General features: G+C 44.8%; 1 protein-coding gene across 2 annotated transcripts in view; it reads right to left on the reverse strand.

The window, feature by feature from the left end:
• Positions 1 to 322: 322 nt before the first annotated feature.
• The window catches only part of USP43 (ubiquitin specific peptidase 43), a 71,451-nt gene continuing 44,632 nt past the window's right edge, over positions 323 to 27,141 (reverse strand). The window contains exons 10-15 of one of the 2 annotated variants that reach the window (XM_081271169.1): positions 25,324 to 25,401; positions 24,485 to 24,611; positions 24,060 to 24,393; positions 16,796 to 16,954; positions 15,012 to 15,179; positions 323 to 1,884 (exon numbers count right to left, since the gene is read on the reverse strand). In XM_081271169.1, the coding sequence (XP_081127295.1) occupies positions 812 to 1,884; positions 15,012 to 15,179; positions 16,796 to 16,954; positions 24,060 to 24,393; positions 24,485 to 24,611; positions 25,324 to 25,401 (1,939 nt within the window). In that variant the 3' untranslated portion in view covers positions 323 to 811. Of the gene's footprint in view, positions 1,885 to 15,011; positions 15,180 to 16,795; positions 16,955 to 24,044; positions 24,394 to 24,484; positions 24,612 to 25,323; positions 25,402 to 27,141 lie in introns of both variants that reach the window. The other variant, XM_081271168.1, reaches the window with a different exon arrangement.

Raw genomic sequence — 27,141 nt, forward strand, 5'->3', positions numbered from 1 at the left:
TTAAATTTTCAGAAAGAACTCAAGTAACAACTTTCTAATAGACACAGCAATGAGACAAGTTTATGCAGCAGGAAAGAAACGAAGTCCTTTATCAAATTTGAATAACTCAGAAATCCATTTGCATGTTTCACCGACACAATTTTATTAAAATTATACATAGATCTCATACTTAAAAAAAAAAAAAACTTCCTTTTTTTTTTCCTGGTATCAAAATAGTTACATTTTTAAAATACCTTGAAAAACTTTAATACAATTATTTCATTATATATTAAATACTCTTCTAAAATATCAATCATCTCTCTTTCATCCCTCCTAGAATCTTGCTTTATTATCATGATCACTTTTTTTCTCTCTCTTTTTCAACAACTTTAACACTTATCCCAGAGAAGCACTCAAAGGAAACAATTTCCCTTGGAAGTTCACTATTTCAAAATAGAAAGAAAGGAGAAGAAAAAACCACTGACAAGATTTGACCTGACACAGAGGATTCTTTGTAACACAGTTCCTCAGGCCCTGGAATTTTATTTTTAAGGAAATACCAGTTCTTGCATGGACACGGTAATGTTAGCCCAACAGCATCCTCTAGTGGCCAGACAACATCAAAGCAACCAACCATACAGTAGGGTATTTGGATAGGAGGTGCTGGAAGTTGTTATGGCAACTTAAAAAAAAAAAAAAAAAAAAAGAATTCCTTTTTCAGAGATCACAAGACAACTGGATTCCTAAAAGCCCACTCTGAACACGGGCTGCCTACAGATGCTCAGTGCAAAGTCCCAAGAAAACCAGTTTCATGCAATACCGAAATACTCCATCAGAAGCTAGATTCTGGTAAAGTTTTTTTCCGACCTAAAGAGAGAGTGTGGTATTTCACCTTTTGCAAGGTGCCATAAGAAGTCTGATCCCCAAGAATGCTTCTCTGTGCGGTACCAGTGGCATTGGTTCTCGGGGGCCTGGTGGCTTTGCGAGGGAGGTGGAGAGAGCTAGGCGCCGATCGGACGTCCCTCTCGAGGTAGCTGCCCAGGCCCCTGGCCAGGCTGTCCTGCATCCTCAGGGCAGGAGAAGGGCTCTGCATCTGCTTGTCCACAGCAGGGCTCAGCCTGCCACTCCCGTGGGAGACTGGGGGTAGCGGTGGGGAGCCCCCAGTCCTATCAATCTTCCTATTTCCTTTCTTCCAAAACATAGACCTCAGGAGGGTGAACGTGCCCTGCGGGAGTCTGTCTTTCTCAGAGGACCTTTCCTCCCCAGTGGCTCTCATCTTGGGCAAGGTGCCTTGGCCACTGTCCTTACTGTTCCTAAACAATCCTACAGAGGGAGAGGGTGGGCTGCTCTGGCTTCTCACCTGGCCACTTCCCTTCCAGTTCATGGTCTTCTGGCCCTCTGTGCGGGACACTTTCTCATTGTTAATTGAGGGCGTCACAGTGAGGGGCAGATCAAACTTTTTGGGAAGCCTGATATCCTGGCTTGCATTTTCCTTTGGTGTCCTGGCTGTGTTGAGACCATCGGAGAATCCAGGGGCAGGATGGTGGTTGGGGTGGCCCGAGGGACAAGGCGCCTCAGCTAGTCCTCTCCCATTGGCTCGGCCACTGTCTTCACCTTTAGCAGAAAGGGTGACGTTTGACCTTGGTGACGCTGACTTTTCTTCCCCGCCAGCAGCGCCCGTCAGCAGCGGCACGATGGACTGGCTGGTGGATCGAGGTCTTCGTCTGGACTCCAAGTACTCTACCAGCTCGACAGACGGACCAGGGCGTTTCTCCTTGGGGCCCAGGGACCAGCGGAGAGGCATGGTCTTGAAGGGCCCCTGCTTGGCTCGAGAAGGGGTGGGCACCTTCATGCTGATGCTTCTGCCAGGAACACCTCGAACCAAAGAGCTGGACTCCAGTCCACCTGAAAGAGACACCAAGACCATGAGTGCCCAAATAACCCTCCAGCTGCAAAAGGGTGCGGACTGCAATGCCATTCACCTGGATGACATGGAACACCTCTGAAGCCCCAGGTGCTGGACAAGGCACTAGGGAGACAGCAGTGAGCAAGACACACAGGGTTCCTCCCCTCAGGGAAGGCCAGTGGTTTCATACACAGGTCCATGGAATCCATCCACACCTTTGAAGCCACAGAGAAAGCCAGAACCAAAGAAGGTACAGCTGTCAATTTGCAGGGGATTACTTCCAGGACCTTCTGCAAAACCTACAGATGCTCAATCCCTTCTACGAAACAGCACAGTATTTTGGTATTTGCATATAACCCAGGAACATCCTCCCATATACTTTAAATCATCTCTAGATTACTTATAATATCTAATACAATGTAAATGTGATATAAATACTCTATCATGTAGGGAGTCATAATAAGAAAAAATTGTCTGTACATGACCTGTTCAATAGAGACAAAAACCTTTTTTTTTGGTACCAGGGATTGAACCCAGGGGTGCTTAACCATTGAGCACACTCCTAGTCCTTTTTTTTTTTTTTTTGTATTTTATTTATAGACAGGGTCTCACTGAGTTGCTTAGGGTCTCACTAAGTTGTTAAGGCTCACTTTGAACTTGTGATCCTCCTGCCACAGTCACCTGAGCCACAGGGATTACAGGCATGCGTCACCACACCCAACTAGAGACAAATTTTTTAAAAAGTTATTTTCAATCCACAGCTGATTGAATCTACTGACTGAATGAAACCCAATAATCTGGAGGGCCAGCTGCACCATGTCCCTGGCAGAAGAGGGTCCTGATAAAGTACAGTCTTAGAGGCAACCAGGCACTAAGATTTAACATCCTTTCCATCTATCCTCAAATGCGCCCATGAAACAGATATGCTCAGCACATGTCTCTGCCTTTTCAGTTCAAATTAGGTACTTGTACCTTTCAAATGCAAGAATTGCAGATATCCCACTCTGGGCTAAAAAGGATTTTTTTTTTTAAATCTGTGTTTAATTTTATCAGCACTATGTTGTATTTTGCAATATCTGTATATAGCTGTGAAGACATTTTTGAAGCAATGGTAAGTAAAAGCCAGCATAATCCAACTTGCAAAAATATACATAGGTGCTTATGTATTACATGTACATGTAAAAAACATACCAAGCAAGGATAAAGAAACAGACACTGCAAATAACAAGGTGAGGCGGAGCTTCAGGGTGCTGTGGATAACTGATTGTCTTCTTTATTCTTTCCTAAATACCAGCATTTCTACAGGGAACATATATAGAACCAACACTGCATATTTTTTCTTAAGAAATTCCCAGTCATCCGTCACTGTACTGTCAAAACATCTTGATTTACATGATGCCTTCAATCGCTGAGAAAGAAATCAAGTGAAACACAAAATCCACATGGCACAAGGAGAGTCAAGTGCATTGAGAAAAGGTTGTCAGTCAAGCCTTTCACCCACAGCCGGCCACTACCAATGTGCCGTTTCATCATATGGATGATGGTGTTACAGACCAAAGGTTTGAGTCCCTCCAAAAAAAATTCACATATGGAAACCCTACCACAAGGTGATGATATAAGAATGTGGGGCCTTCAGGAGGTGATTAGATGACGAAAGGAAGGCCCTTGGAATAGCACCCTTAAAGAAAAGATAAGAAAGAGCTAACTGGCCTTGATGGTGCACACCTGAAATTCCAGCAACTCAGGAGGCTGAAGCAGGAGGATCACAAGTTTGAGGCCAGCCTCAGCAACTGAACAAAACACTTGTCTCAAAATAGAAAGGTCTGGGGGTGTAGTTCAGTGGTAAAATTGCCCCTGGGTTCACCTCTGTACCAAAAAAAAAAAAAAATTTTAAAGGAAAAGATAAGAAAGAGCTAGCCTACAATCTTAGCAACTTGGAAGATGGAAATTAGAGAATTGCAAGTAGGAGGCCATCCTAGGCAATTTAGTGAGACCCTGTCTTAAAATTAAAAAAAAAAAAAAAAAAAAAGACTGGGGATAGTTTAGTAGTACAGCACCCTTGGGTTCAATCCCCAATACCACAAAGGGTAAAAAGGAAAGAGCTAATTAGATCTCTTTCTGCTGGATCTAGATATGACAAGAAGTCAACCGCAAATTGGAAGAGGCCCTCACCAGAACCAACCAGGGTGGCACCAGCCTCCAGATCCACAAGGAATAAATTTCTGTTGCTGTTAAGTCCCCCAGCCTGTGGTGTTCTGATAGAGCAGCCCAAATGGACTCAGCAGAGCCATCGGGCCCGGAGACCCATGCCCGTAATCCCAGCTACGAGCGAGACTGAGGCGGGAGGATTGCAAGTTCAAAGCCAGCCCCAGCAACTTAGAGAGGCCCTAAGCGAGTTGGTGAGACCCTGTCTCAAAATTAAAAAAAAAAAAATGAAAAAGACTGGGGATGTCGCTCAGCAGTCAAGCGCCCCTGAGTTCAATCCCTGATTACCAAAAAAGAAAACAGAAAAAAAAGAAATGGCTGGAGAGACGGAAGAAGGAGAAGCTCATTACTAACCCCAGGAGGAGCTAGAATGCACCTCAGAGGTTTCCCCTAGGAGTCTTACCTGTCAGGTTTTTCTTAGACCATTTTTGATAGATTTTGAAAAAAAAAAAAAAAAAAAGCAAAAGCATTTCTTTAACATTAGCCAAGAATAGACATGATTTCACCCCCAAATACTTTGTCATTTCAGTTTGGATTGACCTTGGTGCTCCATCATTAAATTCCCAGACCTCCAGAAAGATTTAAAAAAAAAAAAATCCTGTTGTGGAGCCCGAGATGTAGGATGTGAACTACTTTTTTTCCCTCTTCCACAGCCGTGGGAAGAGTAGAAAGGGGAGCTTTGTAAGAGGACACAGCTGCGACTCTCCGCCTTTCACAATGTGAGAACATCGCCTGGAGCCCTGGCAGGTGGCTAGGGGACTTGGCAGCTGCCCTAAATAGCTGTCCTTTCCTTCTTCCTGGTATGAAAGGGCCCCAGGCCAGGGCTGACATCAACGCCTGCCCTACATGGCTCGGGGACCAAGGGAGCCGGAGGAATCTGCCTACAGATTCGCTTCTCCTCTTCCAGGCGATAAAGGAGCACCCCACCTTGGTTTCAGTTCCATTCTATTTATTGTACTATTATAACAGGATCTGGGCAGCACAGGAATGGATGGGAACGAGACAGGACCCACGCTGGGGCGGGCTCCCACTTCTTAGCTGGGGTGGACGCGTGTCCTGAAGTCCCCTGGGGAGATGGGCCTTCTGGAGGCTAGCAGCTAGAGGGAGGGATGGTGCTCTGGGAAACCTGAGCTCTGACTCTCACCCACTCCACCCCATCCCCTCCCCAAGCCTGTGGATTTGGTTATTTCCAGCCTGTCTGGCCTGAGAATCAGGCAAGTCTTAAATCTTAAGCTGCTTTAAGGATATAAACAGTTCAATCTTCCTGAAGGTTATAGAAGCTCCATTGTCTACAGACTGAGCTCCCTGGGGCCCCTCAGAGCCCCATGCACACAGAGGGTGCGGGAGCAGAGGACGGCACAGGCTGAACCCCCCACGGCAGCTCTGGAGCTGTCAAAGGCTGCCCCTGTCTGTGTGTGGTCACCTGGATTCCTCTGTGACTTTCCACCCTTGGCCTGCGAAGTGAGGCAGCAGCCTGAGCTCACATTATCTGTTATGAGGGGGCCCTGGGGGAACCTCCTCTCTCCATCCTTAGCCCACGATGACAGGTTAAATGCTTTCAGGCTCTCTAAGGACTTCCACTGTGCCTCCTCCATCCGTCCAGTGATGCATTAAAAAAACATCTCATGGGCTGGGGATGTGGCTCAAGCGGTAGCGCGCTCGCCTGGCATGCGTGCGGCCCAAGTTCGATCCTCAGCACCACATACCAACAAAGATGTTGTGTCCGCCGAAAACTAAAAAATAAATATTAAAATCTCTCTCTCTCTCTCCTCTCTCTCTCTCCTCTCTCACTCTCTCTTTAAAAAAAAAAAAAAAAATCTCATGAGCGCTTACTGTGTGCCAGGGATGGCTCTCAGTTCTGGGGATACTGCCGAGGAGAAAGAAAGATGAGGTTCCTATCCTTAGAGGGTTGGACAGAAAGCAAAAATGTATGACTTAAAGTAGTGTCGTGGGAAGTGCTGCAGTGGAGAATGAGGCAGGGTAACAAGGGTGGCGAGTGGGTGAGGAGTGAGGTTGGAGGGGAGACCTAAAAGAGGGGAGGAGGAGACACATGGAGATCTGGGAAAAGAGGATCCAGGCAGAGGGAGCAGTGAGTGCAAAGGCCCTGAGGCAGAGGCAAGCTCAGTGGGTCAGGGAAGCAGCATAGAGACAAGCATGGCTGGAAGTAGAACCAAAGGGCACCCATTAGGGTTCCCTAACTTCTTCTCCCCTATACCCACCCTGAACTGGGGGTTAAGCTCAGGGCACTCTACCACCAAACTACATCCCCAGTCCTTTTTTTTTTTTAATTTTGAGACAGGGTCTTGCTAAGTTGCTGAGGCTGACCTCAAATTCTTTTAGCTCCCGTCTATATTTGGAGATATCACTCTCTGGCTTTGGTGTCAAAAACAATTATAGGATGGTTGTGGGGACACTCGCCTGTAATCCCAGCAGCTCAGGAGGCTGAGGCAGGAGGATCACAAGTTCAAAGACAGCCTCAGCAAAATCAGGGTGCTAAGCAGCTCAGTGAGACCCTGTCTCTAAATAGAATACAAAATAGGGCTGGGGATGTGGCTCAGTGGTTGAGCACCCCCAAGTTAAAAAAAAAAAACTCTACAGGAACTCTCTGTCACTAATTTGTTGGTTTTTATGTTATTTGTGATCTTTACAATTTCCTCCCAAGTTCCTTTTCATTTATGCATGGAAGTTGGAGTGCAACCCAGGGCAAATCTAACCCTAAACTTCCTTCCACTCCTGTAAAAGGTAGGATGGAGTTACACAGATAAGCGGAGATGTCTCTGTCACAAAAATCGAGCCACCAGGACGGGCAAGGTGGTGCAGTGGCTCGGGAGGCTGAGGCAGGAGGATGGAAAGTTCAAAGCCAGCTTCAGCCACTTAGAGAGGCCCTAAGTAAGTCAGCAAGACCCTGTCTCTAAATATAATTCAAAAGAAGGTCAGGCTCAGTGGTTGAGCACCTCTGGGTTCAATCCCTGGTTCTAAAAAAAAAAAAAAAAATTGAGCCACCAGTATGAGGCTGGAAGGAGAAAAACCAGCTGGCAGGCCACCAGCCTTTGGGAGCCAAGTTCCTGCCCCTTCCAACACTCTAAGAATCTCTGCCATCCCAAAGAGGGCGGGGCAGAGCCCTGTGGGACAGAAACAGAAAACAGTACCACATATGCACAGAGTCCAGCAATCAGAGATCCAGAAAAAACAGAACCCCGTTAGAACAGGCTGCTCATGAAATAAGCCACGGGAGGAAACAGACACAACTGAAAACAACCGATGAACTTCAATCCGATTCAAGTAGGGAACACCAGGGACGGAAAAACGTGACCTTCGAGATTTAAAAATTCAATCAATGAAGGGGTGCAGGATCACGCTCGTGCCTCCGATGAATGACCAGAAAGACAAGGGAAAAGAAAGATCTCACAGTGCAAGAGCCAAATGACAAAGAAGAAGTAGAGAAAGAGCAGGAGAATGAGAAGATGGATCCAGAAGACCCAACAGGCAAACCAAGGCATCTGAAAAGCAGGAGAGATGATAACTTCAAAAAAAAAAAAAATGTCTCTAAATAAAGGTTGAGTCTGTAGAAGGAAAGGCATCCTCAGGTCTAGATAGGGCTGGTACACAAAAACACAACCCAGGCGCATGCTCCTAGAATTTCTGAACTCCAGGGTCAAAGAGAAACTCTTTCCAGCCAGAAAGGACAAGAGACACATGAAAGAGAACAGCTTGTATTTCTCACCTCCCACCCTGGGGCCAGGGAGACCGTGGGAAAACAGCTACAGAGGCCTTCAACCTGCGGCTGGTCAGGAAATACCTGGGGCTATGCAAAGAGGGCTCTGACCAAGCGCTAAGGAAGCAGGACCAAGACCTCAAGACAGAGGGTGATGAAGGGAAAACCCACCATGTACGGTGGATCCATGCACCATCCACCCTACATGGGGAAGGCCCATGGTCTGGGACTAGCACCTCAAGCTGAGTCAGGGTGGTTCCGGCAGGAATGCTGGTTAACAGTGTGGAACAGAGGGCACTATTTCATGAAAACCTGGGGAGTCCAAGGGGACTTATTCCCCCAAACAGACCAGAGGGAACACAAGAAAACATTTCAAAGGGAAAAGAAGGATAACAGAAGTATTATATCTGCTCACCTTATTGGGGCGGGGAGACAAGGCAGAGATGAGATTGAATGCCATCGAATTGCAGGAAAATGTGGCTAATTATAAATATTGAGAAAGCAGCACATTACAAGGTGGGGAAAGTCAGGCAGAACTTCCAAATCAGCAAGGGGAAGAGGGATCAAACAGCAACATGATCCAATCAACCAAAATAAGAGAAAGAAAAAACGAAAGAAAAAAAAATCGAAAAATTTTTAAATTAAATGAATGAAATCAAAATTTGCAGTTGTTACACTGAGTAGGTACGGACTGAATTTCCAATTATAAGACAGACGCTGGGGCTGGGGTGCAGCTCAGTGGCAGAGCATTTACCTAGCACATGTGAAGCCCTGGGTTCCATCCCCAGCACTACAAGGAAACAATCAAGCAAGGAAACAAGACGGACTCTGAATTGTTGACATCAAACAAATCAAAAAGTCCAACAACATATCACTGACCAGGAAGTACTTTAAACTAATTCAGAAAGGAAGGTTCGCAAAGTAAAAGCAAAGGATTACCACCCAGGATGATCCATCCTGAACAAAGTAGAATTTAATGTCAAAAACATTAAGCAGGAAAAGGAGCAACAATATAATGCTCAAAAGCATAATTTGTATATAAGAAAAAAGACACAACAGTCACAAACTTGTAGATACCTAATAATGAAGCAGCTAATGATCTAAAGCAAAAAAATTATTAAAAATTCAAGAAGTACATGATTAAAAATACAGGAAGGTTTCAATGTATCTCCTTCCTGTCAGGCCGTCCTAGAGAAGGCTGAATCTAAAGACACAGAGAAACTAAATAAATGATCAACTCGCCTAATTTCACAGTTAGGATACAAAGCTCACATTCCTCAAGTAGAGAACGCACGTTGTTTTATACATACTTTGAATGTTGACAAAATACTAATCGTGGACTGGATCGCAAAGAGGGAACACCTTTTGAAAACCACGTTCTTGGATCATAATTACAAAATTACAAGAATTACACCAAATTACAAAATAAAAAATTACACCAAATTACTAAATAAAGAATAAACAAGTGACCAAACAATCCTAAACACTTGAAATTCTCTGATCAAGTCTAGATCAAAGAGGAAATGAAATGCTATCTGAAAAGAGCTGAAAGAGGGAAAAACCAAACCTTTGAGGCCCAGTGAAAGCCACAGAGAAACTCAGGGAGACCTAAATCCCAGGGTCCCTTGATAGGGGACTTCTGGGAAGGACCCCTGTGTCACATCGTCATGTTTTCCTAATAATTACAAAAGTAAGATGTTTTTATATTCCAGTGCCTGTAGAGCATCTCCCATCTCTGCCCTGATGAAGGGACAGTGTCACAAAACTCAGATCCATTCATTTCCGTTCAAATGCCTTCTTTTTTATAACATTCCACAGCAAGAGCTCCTGGAAAAACGACAATCCCAGACGAATTTTCTATGGAGGACTGCTGGCACGTGGCAGGGGCAACTGTTTCCCGAACAGGACCATTTCTGGGCATTGCAGGACACTCAGTATCCTCCCCCACCCCCAGGACTCAAGGCCAGGCATTGCCCCTACTAATTTTGACAGTTAAAAAAAAAAAAATCTCTTTCAATTTGGCACAGCCGTGCATGCCTGGAGACTCTGCTAACTCACGAGACTGAGGTAGGAGGATCACTTGAGTCCGTGAGTTCAAGTCCAGCCTGGACAACACAGTGAGACCCTATTTCAAAAAGCAAAAAAAAAAAAAAAAGTCTCTCCCATGCATCTCCAAATCCACGTGGATGGAGAGTGGAGGTAGTGCCAATCCCTGTCGGAAACCTCTGCGCTAGATATTTTGGTCTTTCCCAGGTTGGGTATTAATAACAAGAGAAAAAAGACTAGATTTTTTTTTTTTAAAGAGAGAGTGAGAGAGGAGAGGAGAGAGAGAGAGAGAGAGAGAGAGAGAGAGAGAGAGAGAGAGAGAGAGAGAGAATTTTTTTTTAATATTTATTTTTTAGTTCTCGGCGGACACAACATCTTTGTTGGTATGTGGTGCTGAGGATCGAACCCGGGCCGCACGCATGCCAGGCAAGTGCGCTACCGCTTGAGCCACATCCCCAGCCCAAGACTAGATTTTTTTAAAAAATCATTTTGAGGACTCAAAACAGGTTTCAAATCTGTCACTATCTTATTCAAAGCCCCAAAGGGAAAGCTTCTATTGGAAGCAAACCTTTTGCAGTGTCGAAAACCCTAATTCAAAAGTGATGTCTGAGAGCCTCAGAGCCAGACTGGCATCCAAGGGGAACAGGGTCATTTTTCTAGGGGTGAGCTTGTTACTTTCCCTTCAGGGTCTCAGCTTTCTGTCATTTCATCTCTCCCAAGGACTTGGAGGCTAACTTGGGTAATGGAACTAAAATGCCTACAGGAGGCTGCAGGACAGTTACCGTCCCTCCACTAGCCTGTCTATGTCGCTAGGGCTGTGCCCCACATTGCAGGGGTGGGCCACCCTTTGTCATTGCTTCCTTATGGGGAGGGTGTCACATGCATTTATCCTGGGAGGCAATGAGAAAGGACCCCAGGCACCACGCTTCCACAGAGCTGAGATGACTTAAGAGCCTGTCACAAGCAGTGCTGACAGCAAAGAGCACCTCTCTAGTGCTACAGACACTACTACCCCCAGTGTGCAATCACGAAAACACAAAGGGAATAGAAATGCCCAGACAGGGCAAGCCTCAGAAGGGGACTCTGAGGAACTCAGACAAATCCAGAGTGTGTGAGCATGCTCCTAGCAGAGGTAGTGAGAGGCGGGCAGCCGGAATGCCAAATACTGAGGAATACATTAACTAACTACGACACATGAACCATGACAAACCAGAGGGTTGGATTCAATGATTATCTTGTTGCTTGAAGACTCTATCATATCTATTCACTCATAAATAATGTAACAGGAGCCTGGTACATGCCAGGAACTGTGTTGAGTACTTGACACAGTGGTAACATAAAGTAGAAAGAAACAAGTAGCAAGCAAACACTATGTCCCAGTGATTCCACTCCTAGGTATACACCCAACAGAAATGCAGACATATATGCACCAAAAGACATGAATAACCAGCAACTCAGGAAGCTGAGGCAGGAGGATTGCAAGTCTGAAGCCAGCCTCAACAACTTAGCCACTTACCAACACCTTCTCTCAAAATTAAAATAAATAAATAAAAAGAGTTGGGGATGTAGCTCAGTGGTAAAGCAACCTGGGTTCAATCCTCAGTACCAAAAGGTTTAAAAAAAAAAAAAAACAGGCATGAACAAATATAGTCATAGCAGTACAGGCTAAGTATCCTAAGTATCCCTTATCCAAAATGTCTGGGACCAGAAGATTTTCAGATGTTGAATTTTTTCAGATTTTGAAATATATGTGGATATATAATGAGATATCTTGGGGATAGGACCCAAGTGTAACATGAAATTCTTTTGTATATCATATATACCTCATGCACACAACCCAAAGGTAATTGTATGTAACATTTTAAATAATTCTGTGCATGAAACAGTTTCATGGTGTGGAATTTTCCACTTGGGGGCATCAGTTAGCACTCAAGAAGTTTCAGATTTTGGAACACTTCAGATTTCAAATTTCCAGTTTAGGCAGGCTGTCATGTTCATACTTGCTCCAATCTGAAAACAACCCCAAAATTGAATTGTGATAGAATAAATAAATGTGGCCTATTGTTACAATGTGGGAAATTTGGATGCAATGGTGCCATCTCCCAAGAAGCAGACACTTTGTGCCCAGATAGTCCATTAAGGAGGTGCCACAGAAAAACATGCATGGGATTTTGGAGAAGCCATGAATATCTCAAAAATCCACACATCTGTAATAACTCAAGGTTCTTCTCTTAACAATCAGGCCATATTTCTCCAGGTCCCAACAGCAGGCTAGCTTCTGTGGAGCTTCCAGCCCCTCGGTGAACCTACAGGAGGAGGTGGTTCTTCTACCTTGCCCTCTGCACTCTTTTTCCACATCCCTGTATTTGCTCTTTTATTGACAACAGTCAACAGACTCTTCCCCTCATATATACAGAGAAACTTCTGTGCAGAAAACTATGTATCTCCGAGTTGTTTGTAGTTACAGATAGAATAAACGAAAAATTATTGCTATACCTAACATACAAACCTCACAAATAAAAATGTTACACAAAAGGAGCCATTTCTGCAAAATTTTAAATGCAGGTAAAAACTGATCTATGGTGTCAGATGCCAGAATAAAGGCTTACCTCCATGGAAGCAGGAAATGGTAATGACAGAGAGAGCCGGGGGAGGAGGGTTCTAGAATTTTCCATTTCTTAACCTGGTACATACCGATGTTCATTTTATAATAATTCATCAGAGGTACACTTGTGATTAGTGTATGAGTGTATGTCACTATGTATGTATGTATGTATGTGTGTGTGTGTGTGTGTATATATATATATATATATGGTATACATGTTATGATTATATTATAAGTATAATAGGTAAAAATATACAAGCATATGCTGTTTATATAGTACTGTATACTCATCACAAGTGTATATTTAATATTTCCATTGTGATCTCTATATATTATGTTTCTATTGAAATTTTATATAAAAACCTAAATTAAGAGATGATAGGAACTAAGAAAACTAAAAATGTAACGTGACCACTTTAGGGCCCAAGGAGCGCAGAGGTTGAAGAAACACACGCACGTGCACACACAGACACATGAACACATGCACACATGCGCGCGCGCGCGCGCACACACACACACACACACACACGGACACAAAGTTCCGAATGACTTTGTTTCTGTAAAGATCCCCTTGCTGTCCTGCACTAGGAGTCTAGACTACATCGCCTGAATGCTGACATGCTCTGTTACTTCCCACCTGGCAAAGAAAACAAACAGAAACCACAGTCAGCCCCCTGCTCCGCTGCAACTGGCCCCTTGATCACACTGTGGGATGGCCCATGCTGGCTGTCACTTCCAGGACCCCAGGCTCTTCTCCACCCATTGCGGCCAGGCTTCCATTCCCTCCAAACCACAGCAGATGCTCTCAGCACATCACAGGGGACCCTCCATCCTGATGGCCACTTGCCCATCCTCACACGACCCAGCCTCCCAAAAGTATTAGGCACAGCCACTTCCTTTGGCAAGAGTCTGTCTTCCGCACTTGGGAGCCATACTTCCCTGGCTAGCTTCCCATGTGGCTGGCTGCTCCATCTTGGTTTTCTCTGCTGACTTCTCCACCTTTGCTTGACCCTGAGAGGGGGCAGAACTCCCAGGCTGGGTCTTTAGTCTCCACTCCTTTCTACCTCTGCTAATCCTCAAGGAGAGCTCAGCACGCCGTGTGGCTTTCCATTCCATCCATTTGCTGATGACTCTCAAATACTGATCTCCACTCCCTAGCTATTACATTGATGTGGATGTCTTATAGGAACCTAAAAATCACCCTGCCAAGAACTGGACTGCCCTCCAGAATTGACTCTGTTCCTACCCAACTCGTTCCCATCTCATGGGCTACATGACTATTCAATTTATTATTTATCTTCAAGAGCCGCATTATATCTTGAAGAGCCACCCTGAGTCACTCTCTTAGATCCTGCATCCAGCCTCCATGAATCCTGCCAGCCCTGTCTTCAAGACAGAGCCACAGCGTGGCCCTCCCTTCCCTAACAGCAGTCCAAGCCACCGTTCTCTCACAAAAGCCTCCTAACCGACCTCTTCCTTCCTTCCAATCTCGCCCCTCTTCCATGGATTCTTCACACAGCAGCACAGTAGACTTTTAACACTATAAATCAGACCAATTTCTTCCCTATGGAAAACTCTCCAATTCACTACCTTTGGAATCAGGTCCAACAGGTTTGTCGTGATCAGCTCCGGTCCACCTTCAGTCCCTCCCAATTCCTCATTCACTCTGCTCCGACCACAGCTCTGCTTTCTTCTGCCCCACACAACACACCACGCTCGCTCCCAAAGCACACTCCCAGAAGTCCACGTGAGTCACCCTCTCTGACTCGAAGTCACTGTCTCAGAAAGGTCTTCCCCACTCACCCTAGGGAACAGGATTCTGCATCTCTTTCACTTTTGCCTCCATATCTTGTTTCTTGATTATTTATTGTTTGTTCTTATCTCTGCTTAACATCACTTTGCCATCTTAGTTACTGTCCCCAGGTGGGACAGTAAGTTCCATGGGAGCAGAGCAAGAATGTAGAGCCATGTCTACATTCCACAGGGAACTAGTTTCGGGACTCCCGGCAGATAATGAAATCCTTGAATGCTCAAACTCTTGTAAAATGGTGAAGAATTTGCATGTAACCTATATACATCCTCCCAAGTACTTTAAATCATCTCTAGATTATCATGTCTAATACAGTGTAAATGCTATAGAAATGTGGCATTATGTTTTCTTGGGAACAAAGACAAGATAAAAAGCTGTATATGTTTGGTACAAGCATAATTTTTTCCCCAAAGATTTTCAATCCATGGTTGGTTGAATCAACCAATATGCATCCTGGAGAAATGGAGGGTCACCGTATTTTGGGTGGAGGATCATGGATGGGAGGTGAGAGGCAGGCAAAGGCAGGTCGTTGACAAATGAACAAAGAAGTGAAAGTGTTGATGAAAATATTCATCAGAGCAGTTGCAATAAAAATTTTTTCTCGATGTAAAAAAAAAAAAAAGAGAGATGAATAAAACTCTTATAACACTGTCTACTCGAGGCCATGTCTACCCTGTCATAAAGAGAAGGGACAATGGTTGTGACATAAAATGAAAAGAAAGTCAGCAAAATTGAGCCCACATACCCTTTTCCTGGTGGCAGAGGCTGTTTGGGAGGACAGGAGAGTCAGGCACCTGAGCCAGGGACGGGCAGGGGGCAGAACTCCAGGACAAAAGGCTTCCCCTCGTGCTGTGGCCATTGTTGCTCCCGAGCCTCAGGAGCCAGTGGTCAGACAAGGAGGAGCTGGTGGAGCCTGTGGAGGAAGCACAGACATGTGGAGGCTGGACCCAAAGCCTCCCTTCGGGGCCCAGGGGGAGCTTGCTATGCTCAGATTCCCATTCCTACCACTCAGCCCTGGAACCACGGTCCCAGGGCAGAACTACAGATAGAAAAGTGAATGACCAGAGGGGAAACCGGTGATGGGGTATCCATGTGACCAAGTTTAGAGAGAGGAATTTGGTCGCAGAAAGCAAAGTACAGATGAGGAGGTCATTCAGTTGGTAGAGCTCTTGCCTGGTATGCCCAAAGCCCTAGGTTTGATCACTGGCACCAAAAAAAGAAAAGAAAAATGTACTGATGAGTATTGAAATACTTGCATTTTATCCCCAGGACCCACGGCTCCAGTTCCTACAGGTCAACATATAATAGCTACACTATAGGAGCATACCCCAACCTCAGGGAAACCAAATCTTTTATAATGGGCATGAAGAATGCCTATCTACCCTTTGATCTGAGGAGACATTATTATGCTGAAAAGTATGAAAATCTTTTGTTATCTCTTGTTATGCTAAGTGTTTATTCTTCTTTGAATGTCTACCTTCTACAAATAGAAGGAAGACTTACATTAGAGTTTACACAGACATGCTGAGGGCCCTTGGTTTTCTATGGTCATTTTCCAACAATTTTTAGAAAATCAGATTACTTTTTTTTTTTTTTTTTTAATTTAAGTGTTCTCTTGAACCAAAGATAAGGATGGCCACTTTGCAAAGTGGAACAGGTCACATAAAAGGGTCAGCTTTGGCACTTTTCCCCCCTAGACTCTCAAGCAAGTTTGAGGCTAACAAATGAATTGTTGGGGTGCCATTGAGCAGCTACATTTTCTAGAAAGGCCCTGCACCGCTTTTAACAGCTCTTCCCTTTCTAAGGGTTAATCCGGTTTACATGGCATCAGTTTAATTTAATCTGGCTTGATATGACCAAGATTAGGAAAAATGGAATCACATACCCCCAAGTATCACAAGTCCTGCATACAAGCCAGGTGTGGTGGTGCACGCCTATAATCCCAGAGACTCAGGAGGCTGAGGCAGGAAGAACACGAGTTCAAAGCCTGCCTCAGTAAAAGCGAAGAACTAAGCAACTCAGTGAGACCCTGTCTCTAAATAAAATACAAAATAGGGCTGGGGAGGTGGCTCAGTGGCCGAGTGCCCCCGAGTTCAATCCCCAGTACCAAAAAAAAAAAAAAAAAAAAGTCCTGCATAGAAATACTTACTCTTTCCCCCTATCTTGATTTACAATATATCTATTCCACATCTTGACAAATGGGTTATTGGCCTATGGGGTTCAGACTCTTTTTTTTTTAACTAAGGATTGAACCCAGAGGCATTATACCACTGTTGAGCTATATCCTCAACTCTTTTTAGTTTTATTTTGAATCATTAAATTGTGGGAAGCTGGCCTCAAACATGTGATCCTCCAGCCTTAGCCTCCTAAGTCTCTGGGATTACACGCATGTTTCATGACACCTGGCTCTGGGACTCAAATTTTTATAGCAGCTGCCTATCTTCCTGGTCCTGGATACTCAACTAAACACCTTCATAATTCTTACAGTGACTTCCCAAATGCCTTCTTCTAACAAGCAGCTGTACCCACCTCTCATGGAGCTGCTGGCAGACCAGGGAGGGATGCTGTTTCGCTTCTGATAAAACAGGATGTAAGCCCCTCGGGTATTGACCTCATCTTCTCGAAGGGGTTCCACCATGCTGTCATCATAACTGTACCACTGGCCATCCAGAGAGTTCCGGCAATAGGCTGCAAAGGTCCAAACCCCAAGTCTCAATTATCAGGGCCCCAAAGGGCAGGAGGACATTTTCCACTGGCATAGCTGAAAAACGGACATGCTTATAACAGAATGAGAAAAAGAGTCACGTGGGGCAAGAAACGAATTCTGTGGAATCAGAAAAGATCAGTAGGTCATACTTCCCAATTCTTAATCATAAAGAGCACTTCTCAGCCTAAGCTGAATCCTGATGCTGCAGCTCTCCCTCAGGCAAAATCTCCCATAAAAGGGAGCCCCATATTATGTAGCCACACAATATAGTCTATGTTCACCCCATTTCTCCCAAAAAATTTTCAAAGTGCACATCTGTAATTAAATATGCAATAAGTGGAAATAAGAATCACAGCTGGGACTTTGGTCAATGTCTTTTCTACAAGAACTAGAATCAAACATTTCAGGAAAGATAAATGATTCTCCCCACCTCTCAAGTGACCAAAAATATCCCTCTTCTTGCACTTTATATTTCAGTGAACAATAACAAAACCCACTGATTAGGACTTTAGCAAGCTTTTTCTGTAAAGGACTAGATAAGCAAATAGTTCCAGTTTTGCAGGTCACATAGAGCCACTATACTCTCTGCCACATATTCTTGCTCTTCTTTTTTTTTCACACCCATAGAGTTATAAAACTTGTAGGTTAGACAAACACCACCGGCCCTGCACAGAATATGAACCACAGCCTAAAATTTACTAACCTCTGCACCCATCTGGACCAGGCAGCTCGGAATTCATCTTTGTTCTTCTTTTCTCTTCCCACAAGACCCAGTCCAAAAGTCATTCTTACTAATTCTACTTCCAAAACATGTCTGGAACACTCTGTCAATATCCAGTCAATACTGTTGTGCACCTGAGCCCCAGAAACATCCTCCTAAATGTAATTTCAACTTTTAGTCTCGTTGGGATCTGCTGTCTACTCATTCTCCATAGAGAAGAGCAACTATTTCCATTTGTACACTAGGTTATGCTCTTACTTCTCGACTTAAAACCTTTAAATGGCTTCTGTGACATTGTAAGGATGTTTGCTCCTTGGAATCATAAAAGTTATAGTGTCTTTTTCTATGCTAAATGACAGCTCCTGCATAGCTTTAGGATGGGACCAGTCACCAGAAAGACCAAGGCAGGATTTGTAGGTTGGGACTTTAAGCCAATGAGACCAAAAAAAAAAAAAAAAAAAAAAAAAAAAAAAAAAATCAAAGTTCAGAAATAGACCCAAACATAAAAATGCAATATCTGATAGCATTGCAAGGAATTAAGTGGACTTTTCAATTAGTGATAGTCTTGGTACAAATTGGTATCTTCTGGGGGTTGGGGAAAGAAGTGGATCTCTCTCTCTTTCTCCAGAGCATCACGGAACTCCAAACATGAGATTTAAATGTAAAAAATCTAAAACTCTAAAATTGCTAGTAGAAAACACAAGATAAAAACTTTTTAATCTTAGAGTGAAAGAAAAGGGTTTTTCATGAATGACTCAAAATTCAAATGTCACAAAAGAAACAATTTATAAGTAGGCTACCTAGAAAAAGTACCATAAAAACCTTCTGCATGGCAATATGACCACTGGAAGAGTCAACTGGCAGAAGTTGGGGACTGTTGCACCAATCGGTCTGAAAACAACCAAAGGATATGCACAGAAAGTTCACAGAAAAGAAGCCACAAGGACCCTTAGACAGATGAAAAGAGTCTCAAGCTCACTCTCACATTCACAGTGAGGTATCACTTCCCCCTCTAGAATGGCAAAAATCCAAAGGTTTTATAGTACATTTTACTGGAGGGTTATAACGAGATAAGCATTCTCTTCCTGCTGAGAGGAGTGTAAATGTCCTACAACATTTACAACATGTGCAGGGAAATTTGATAGTCAAAAATGCAGATCCAGTGCTTGCCTGGCATACACCAGGCCCTGTGTTGGACCTCCAGCACCCCACAAAACAAAAGCAAACAAAACCACACTGACCAAGCTACCCAATTCTGAGAATTGGTCCTGCCTACAAACTTGTACCTGTAGGAAATGATCTACCTGAAGGGTTAGGACAACAATATTGGTAATAGCAAAAGAATGAACCAGTCCAAAGTCCATCAACAGGATACTTAACATAATTCACACACCTTTTTGGCAAAATTTATAGAAGAAGACACGGAAACTTTCTGTAAATCTATAAAGATTTCCAAGACAGATTTTAAGAGAGGATTTTTTTTAAAAAGTCAGGTATAAAACAGAAAAATACTACTTTTACTTAACTTAGGGGATGGAGCGGAAATACAGAAAAGGCATACATTTAAGTATCTATGACCATAGACCCACAATTGTTTGCATTTATGTAAAGAAAGCATGAAGGATAGAGAAGAAATTATTAAAAGTAGTTACCCTTGACAGAGGAGGAGGCAGAGAAGGGACAAAGATGGGATCCAGACTTTTCACCGCCCACCCTTTTAGGCTATGTGAATTCTGATGCATAGGAATAGTGACCCACCACTGTCTCACACATTGAAAATGAAACATTGTGAATTTCTGAAAATGTCCACTTCTGACATGTAGTGAAATGACCAGGCTTCCAGAAAGCAGAAAGGAACAAAGCCACGATGTCAAAAGACACTGGGAGAGAGAGTGACAGCTCAGATTTTGAGAGCCCAGCACACAGATGGAGTGGCAGACCCCACCAGCAGGGCTGAGGGAGTTCAACCCAGATGAGGGTTGCTGCAGGGGAGAGGCAGGAAGGGAGCCTGCACCAGTAGGCAGCAGCCCCAGAGGCTCAGAACAATGGGTCTTGGGTGCTACCAAAGGCTGGGTGAGGTGGAGGCCAAAAACAAAAACCAGGATGCTCCAACAAAGAAACAGGACAAGAAGTTAAATTATGACAGCCACAATAAAAAAAATTAAAAAAAATGCAGGACCAGGGGCTAGGGCTGGGATTCAGTGGTAAAGCACTTGCCACCTTGCACTGTGAGGTTCAATCCTCAGTACCATCTCAAAATACATCAATCAAGATATTGTGTCCATCTACAACTAAAACATATTTTTTTAAAAAATGCAAGAATGTGGTTGGAAGACAAAGCTGAAGAAATCTCCCAGAGTCCATCAAAAAGAGACAAGGAGATGGAAGAGTGAACATGAGAGTGTTCCTAGTGTTGCTGTAACAAATCAGTCTGCTCAGTTCCTTATGACAACACAGATTTATTACTGTGGAGTCCAGGAAGACAAAAGTCCAAAACAGGTCTCGCTGGTCTAAAATCGAGGTGTCAGCAGGGCTGCCATCCTCCCAGTGGCTCTCAGGGAGAATGAGCTTCCTCATTTTTTTAAGCTTCTCAAGGCTGCCTGCATTGCCTGGCTTCTGGCTCCTTCCACTTTCAAAGCCACTGATGGCCAGTTGAGGTGGAGTCTCATCTGCATCAGACCATTCTACCTTCACCTTTCACATTTAAAGGATGCTATGATTACATTTGGTTCAACAGGTATCTAGGTGCATCTCTTTACCTTGAGGTCAGCTGATCAACCACCTTGACTCCCCCCTTGCCAGGTAAAATAGCATATTCACAGGTTCTAAGCCTTAGGACATGGACACATTTGGGACATTATCATTCTGCCTACCACAGATGGGGAATGTCCACACACACATGAAGTAATACAATGCACAGAGTTATTCATTGAGCACAGGTTGAGCATTACTACTCCAAAAATCTGAAATCCACAAATGCTCCAAAAATCCAAAAATTTGTAAGTGTTGACAAGTGGAAAATTCCACACCTGACTTCATGTCATGGGTCACCAGCCAAAGGCAGGCAAACTAAAAATATTATATAAAATTACCTTCAGAATATGCATGTAAGATATATATGAAACATAAATGAATTTTGTGTTTACACATGGGTTCTCCCCTCAAGATATCTCATTACAAAAATGCAAATATTCCAAAATCTAAAAAAAAATTCCAAAGCAATTCTAGACGGAAGCATTTCAGATAAAGGATACTCAACTACATTATAGTGAAAGTTTTGGAACAACCAAAATGTCCATGAATAGAAGATTGGTGAAATGAAACTATGGTACGTGCATACCATGAAATACTAAGCAATCATTTAAAACCAAGAATGGCCTAAGTCTCTATATACCAATATGGAAATATCTTGAAGATACATTACTAAATGAAAAAAGCCAGGAACAGAATTACATACACCATGTGTTTAAAAGAGAATAGTGGGAAATGAGCTCAGGGCTGTGTATCTGCTTGTTTCCAGAAACTCTGGAAGGATACAGAAAACCAATAAAAGTGGTTTGAAGTCCAATGGACAAGGGTCAAGGTTAACAGCAACACTGTTATGTGTGGGTTTTTTTTTTTTAAACATCATTAGATTTTTTGAGCCATCGGAATGTATATTCCGAAAGACAAGTACCACATGATCTCACTCATGTGGAATCTAAAAAAGTTGACCTCCTAGAATAGAATGGTGGTTACCAGAGACTGGAGAAGGAGGGCTGGGGAAAGGGTGATCAGTGGGTTTCAAGTCATAGTTAGGGGTAAGAAGTTTTGGCACTCTGTTGGGCAGTTAGGGTGACTAGAGGTAATGACATTGTACTGTAATTTTCAAAAAAAAAAAAAACTACAAAAAAAAGATTTTGACTGTTTTCATCCAAAGAAACGTTGAACGTTTGAGGAGATAGATATGCTTTCCCTGATTTGAACACACAATATAACACATATATATATTTCAAAACATCCCATGGTATAACCTAAAAATATGTAAATTTTATGTGTTAATTTTCTTATCTTAATTTTTAAAAATGAACACAAGGAAATGTCTAGAGCTGAAGATCAGTGCCCAGCAGAAAAGAATGAAATCACCCACATGATGGTCAGCCTGCAAAAATCCAGAGCACTGGTGATAAAGAACCTGAGAGCTTCCAGGAAGAAAAAAAATAGATCCCAGATAAAGGAACAGAAATGAAACTGGCCTGACCCATTTTGACACCGAGACCTCCATTCCATTCTCATGATGCACCGCTGACCAAAGATGGACAACGACCATCCATCTAGAATTCTATGTCCAACCAGGCTGTCAATCAAGGGTGGAAATAAAGGCACTTTCTGACATGCAGGGACTCAAACTATATGCTCCCATCCTCCTCTTAGGAAGTTGCTAGAAGGTGTGCTTCCCCGAAAATGAAGACAGTGGTGCTCATTACAGCATCCTCTGCAGTTTGGAGGTTATTCATGTTAGACGTCAACTCGTCTCTGCAGGCCAGAAACCATGGAGACGGAAGCTGAGTGGCTCAGGGCTCTGCCATTTAAGCAGCAGCGTGGGATCATCAGGAAGAAGATCCTCAAGATGGTCCAGATGAGAGCCCCTGGCCCGGACCCCACCTGGGTTTGCACTGGCTGCAAACAATCCCCTGCTTCCACTCCTTGCCAGCCCCCTCTTCCTGTGGAATCTTCTCCCCCTGGATTTAGTATAAGCAGATTTCCCCCCGCCCCCAGGAAAATGGTAGCATATGGTGTAAGCAAAAAGACCCTAAGACACTCTGCAGAAACGGGTCCCTTATCACCAGCTCAAAATTGCAGATTTTCTTCCCTTTTAACGCTCACCCCAGGAAAGGATCTGGATTTTGCATTTGATGAGACAGTTTTCTGGGCACACACATACCAACCCTTCCCATTCCTACATTCCCCCCTGATTTTACACCAATGTTCTTAATTTATGCTGGAGACACCCCACGAGTTTATACAAAAGAAGCCAGCCCAGGCAGCCTGTTAAATGACAAGCCCCAAGTTCCAGTTGTCCTTACTTTCATCACTAATGTGTGCATGGGGACTAATTCATCTATGAGGCTCACTGTTAAAAAAAAAAAAAATCTGAGGTTAATACAGCAAGAAAGATGTCTCCCCAGATAAAGACGGATGGCCAAGAATTTCTGTTGAGCTATTTTTAGCCTTGAGAAGGGAGATTGGAGAAGTAGCTGGACAGAATGGTGCTTCAGGCTATGAGGATGGCAAGTCTCTCATCTAGGGAAGGACAGCTATGAGAGAATAGGAAGGTACTGGACAGCAATACAGGAGCAGTACGGTGTCCACTTTAACCTTCAGTATGACCAGCTCAGCTCCACCCTCCAACCCTCCTCTTTGTCCACTCCTGTGCCCCCTGACCTGTTACTCCATTCTCATTTCTCTCTCCCCAAGGGCATCTATACTGTCCTCCATGACAGAGAGTACATCCTAACCTCTCAGATCATACAGATCAGCCTCCACTAAGACCCAAACAATGGACCCTCAATTGCTGCTGCTACCAATAGCTCCCTGCAGGCTTCCTGTGGTCCCTGAGATATTTCCAAGGGACAAAAGTAAGGAATGACATAAGCAAGAACAGTAGTGAGTCATGATGCTCTCTAAAAACTTTCACAGGGAAGACTGTGAATGATTGAGAGAGTCTCCTGGTAATTTGTTTCTGTTTCTCAATTCATCTGATGCTCCCAATTTCTCCAGATAACAGAAAGAAAACTTACTGCCACAGAATCAAAAGAGATGAGATCTGATAAGATTTCTTTCTTTTTTTTTTTTAAGAGAGAGTGAGAGAGGAGAGAGAGAGAGAGAGAGAGAGAGAGAGAGAGAGAGAGAGAATTTTTAATATTTATTTTTCAGTTTTTCGGCAGACACAACATCTTTGTTGGTATGTGGTGCTGAGGATCGAACCCGGGCTGCACGCATGCCAGGCAAGCGCGCTACCACTTGAGCCACATCCCCAACCCTCTGATAAGATTTCTTATGTTAAATTGCAGATGGGGTTAAGCATCATTCTCTAGATTCCAATAATGATCCTCCTATATTTGACATGCCTGAAAATTTGGGCCGTAACTCACTTTTTTATCTCAACCCTGAACCTAACTCCACATCAGCTCGATGGGTGGGACCAGGCACCCTCCTCTCTTGCACACATTCTGGTGTGCAGGAGGGAAGGAGTCAGCCAGGCCGAGTGCCCAGTCAGCATCCAGGGAGTGCCAATTCTTTTGAGGCTCAGGCCACAGCCAAGACACACAGCCATGGTCACCCTGTACAAGAGGCATAGCAAGGCTCACCTGTGTAATGCCCACCTTGCAGACTGCCATGGTGGTTGCAGACCGCGTACAAGTCGTACAGGAAGTCCAGGGGGTAGCTGGTGGGCAGGCAGGCCGGCTGCTTCCAGGAGGGCCAGGGGCCTGGCACTGGCTTGGAACTGGTGCTCCTCTGGGCCACATGGGGAGCCATGTTGAGTCCAGAGAGCGGGAACCTCACCAGCGTGGAGAGTTTGTTTCTTCTCTCCCCCACCTGGCAGAACCTCTTGAGGTGGATGATGAGGATATCTGGCAGGGTCCACAGACTCAGCTTCACCATGCCCCGCTGGAGGACTTTGCAATGGGGGCACTTCCACGCGTCGTCCTGGGCCAGCTGGAAAGGAAACCACCAGGAGCGTGAGGCCTTCGCCACCGCAAGGTGGCCAGCCCCCTTCCCGGCCAGGGGGTGCCCCCCGGGGCAGGACCTGCTCCTCCTTGGTGTAGAACTGAAAACATTCATCCAGGGTACAGCTGGGCTGCTGGTGGGTCTGCTGCTGCCTCCAGACGCTCTCCGCATCCTGCACCCGCTCCTCCTGGAGGCTCCCAAACAGGCTGCACGGAAGGAGGGGACACCGGGGGTGCTCAGCACTGCAGCCCCCTCTCTCCTCCAGGACTGGTCTGGTCTGTCTCTCCTCATGGCAAACCCAGTGGGCAGCATCACCGGGTGAGGTCACAGGCTCCCAGGACCTCTGCACACTTCCGACCTTGTGCTTACCCTCTCTTACAGGAATCGTCTGTCTCCCCCCATCAGCTCCTCAAGAAACCAAGCCTCGGGCTCATGCCCCTAACACAATGACTCGTGCCTGGTAAGGGATCAGTAAATACTTGGACTGATAATGTCCTTTTTCAAAGTAAGACTGACACTTGGTAATGAAGAGCCTGAACTGGAGGCAGACAGCCTGGGTTCCAATCCCAGCTCTGTCTCATACGAGCTGTATGACCTTAAGCAATGGCTTAACCTCTCTGTGCCTCAGTTTCTACCCAAGAAATGCAGAATAGAGCAGTTACTGCCTCATAGTACCCCACACAAGAGGTCATAAAGATTAAATAAAGTGTTGACAGCAGTGACTGGCACAGGTGAGAGCTACCTGAGCATGTGCTACTCCTAGCACCACCATCATGATGACCATTTCTATCACGACCATTTATACAAGGATGTGTGCACATGGCCCTCTGGTGGCACCGGGGGACACTGGGTCCATGGAAGATGTGAGGGTGCAGGTGGGCCATCTCAGCTCTGGGGAGGTCAGTTCTGTTGACTCACCACTCCTTCGCAGAGCTGTCCCACTCCACGGCCAGCTTGACGTGTGGGGGCCCTCCCAGCTTCCTGAGGTGCAAGGCCCTACGGAGGGAACAAGGAACCTGTCAGAAAACAGAGGTCTTCCCACAGCTCCGCTGGGCTCCGCAGCCTGCCTCCAAATGCAGAAACCTCAAGCTGATCAAACTAAGGAGAGCCAGTGGCGGGGTTGCTGAGTCTGCTGGCCTAGTCCTAACCCTACCTCTGAACGTTCTCCCCCCGAGTGTCTGGGTCGCAGGGGTTTTTTGAATACTACGAGGGCATAGATCAACTGTCCCACCACAGCCCCAGCCACCTTCTCAGTGTCTTCACAGGGCAGTTCCACAGGAACATCCCAGACAAATACACAATACTGATGAAGCCCCCAGAGACCTTCTGACTTTCCTACACCGCAATGCAGAAGGGGCACCCTCGAGCCCACCCACCCAACCTCAAAAAGTCTCGCTCCCAATGTACAGAAAGTCTGAGTACGAGTCAACCTACAGCTCCTCCCAACTGCTGGGCCTCAGCCTATTCCAGAAAAGGCTGGTTTATTTTAACATAGAAGAGAAGGGATCAGAAAGAAGCAAAGGGGGGGGGGGCAAGGTTTTGCTCCAAGATCCACGAGGACAGTATAGGAGTGGAGAAGTCCACACCCGAAAGACTATTGAGAATTTGTAGCCAGACAAAAGAGGGAAACTCAGATGAGTCCTAAACTGTCATCAAAGATGACTCAATAGAAGCTTCCGAGGGCAGAATCGTCCTCAGGTAGAGTCAAGGCACCTTCCTGCATGACTGAGAACAGGTGGAGCCAGGGTCAAGGTGTGGCTGGGAGCAGCTCTCCTGGCGCAGTGAGTCCTCCTTGATTCAGAGGACATAACACTGGGGAGCTCTCCATCTAAGCCCCTTTCTTCGAACCCCAAACTCCCCATTTCTACCATGAGGGAGGGCTGCAATTGGGAAGCTCTGCCTTGATGGTGGGGGAGTAATTTCACTCTAGGGTAACAAAATTGAAAGTCCAAGTTGGATTCCTGTCTAACTCACATCCGTTGGGCCACAGAAGGGGCAGAGGGATGGCTGGCTGGCCCAATGTTTGCTCTTAGCATGGAAAAGAATCATTGGTTGGACAGCTTCTTCCCCTCTGATTGCAGCCCTGATTCAGACAGAGAAAAGGACATTATTTGATACACAAGGAGAGAGATGCTATGGCAAGCCTAGTAGGTACATAAACATCTCTACCCAGAAGGAGCTCAGAGTCCACCGGGGGAAGCACGCACAGAGATCAATGCAATACACCCACCATGTACGTGGGGTCTCAGAAGAAGCACTTAGTTTCTCTGGAGGGCAGGTAAGAGGCATGAGCCAGGTGAGAAGTTGAGAAGAAGAGTTCAGATTGGCAAATATTTAGTGTCTATGAGACGTTTAAGTAGAACAAGCAGGTGTGGCATCTAAGAGAAAAATCTAGGCTGATGCCTTCAGCTTACAGAGGTGATAGAACCAGGAGCAGGATCATCCAGGAATGGAACACAGAGGGAGAAAGCAGAGGGCCAAAGGTAAAATACTTAAGGTACCAGAGAGCCAAAGGCACAGAGAGCCAAAGGCACAATACTTAAGGTCCCAGAGAGGGAGAGGAATACCTCAAGAAGACGAAAAAAAAAATTCTAGGAGATAAATGTCTATGTGGTATATTCATTCAATGTTATATTATTCAGCCTTGAAAAGGAAGGAAATTCTGACACATGCCACAATGTGAATGAACCTTCAGGATATCATACTAAGTAGCCTAAGCCAAAAATAAAAGGAATA

The sequence above is a fragment of the Spermophilus citellus genome, assembly GCF_964194105.1.
Source record: "Spermophilus citellus genome assembly, chromosome: 17".
NCBI lineage: Eukaryota > Metazoa > Chordata > Mammalia > Rodentia > Sciuridae > Spermophilus > Spermophilus citellus.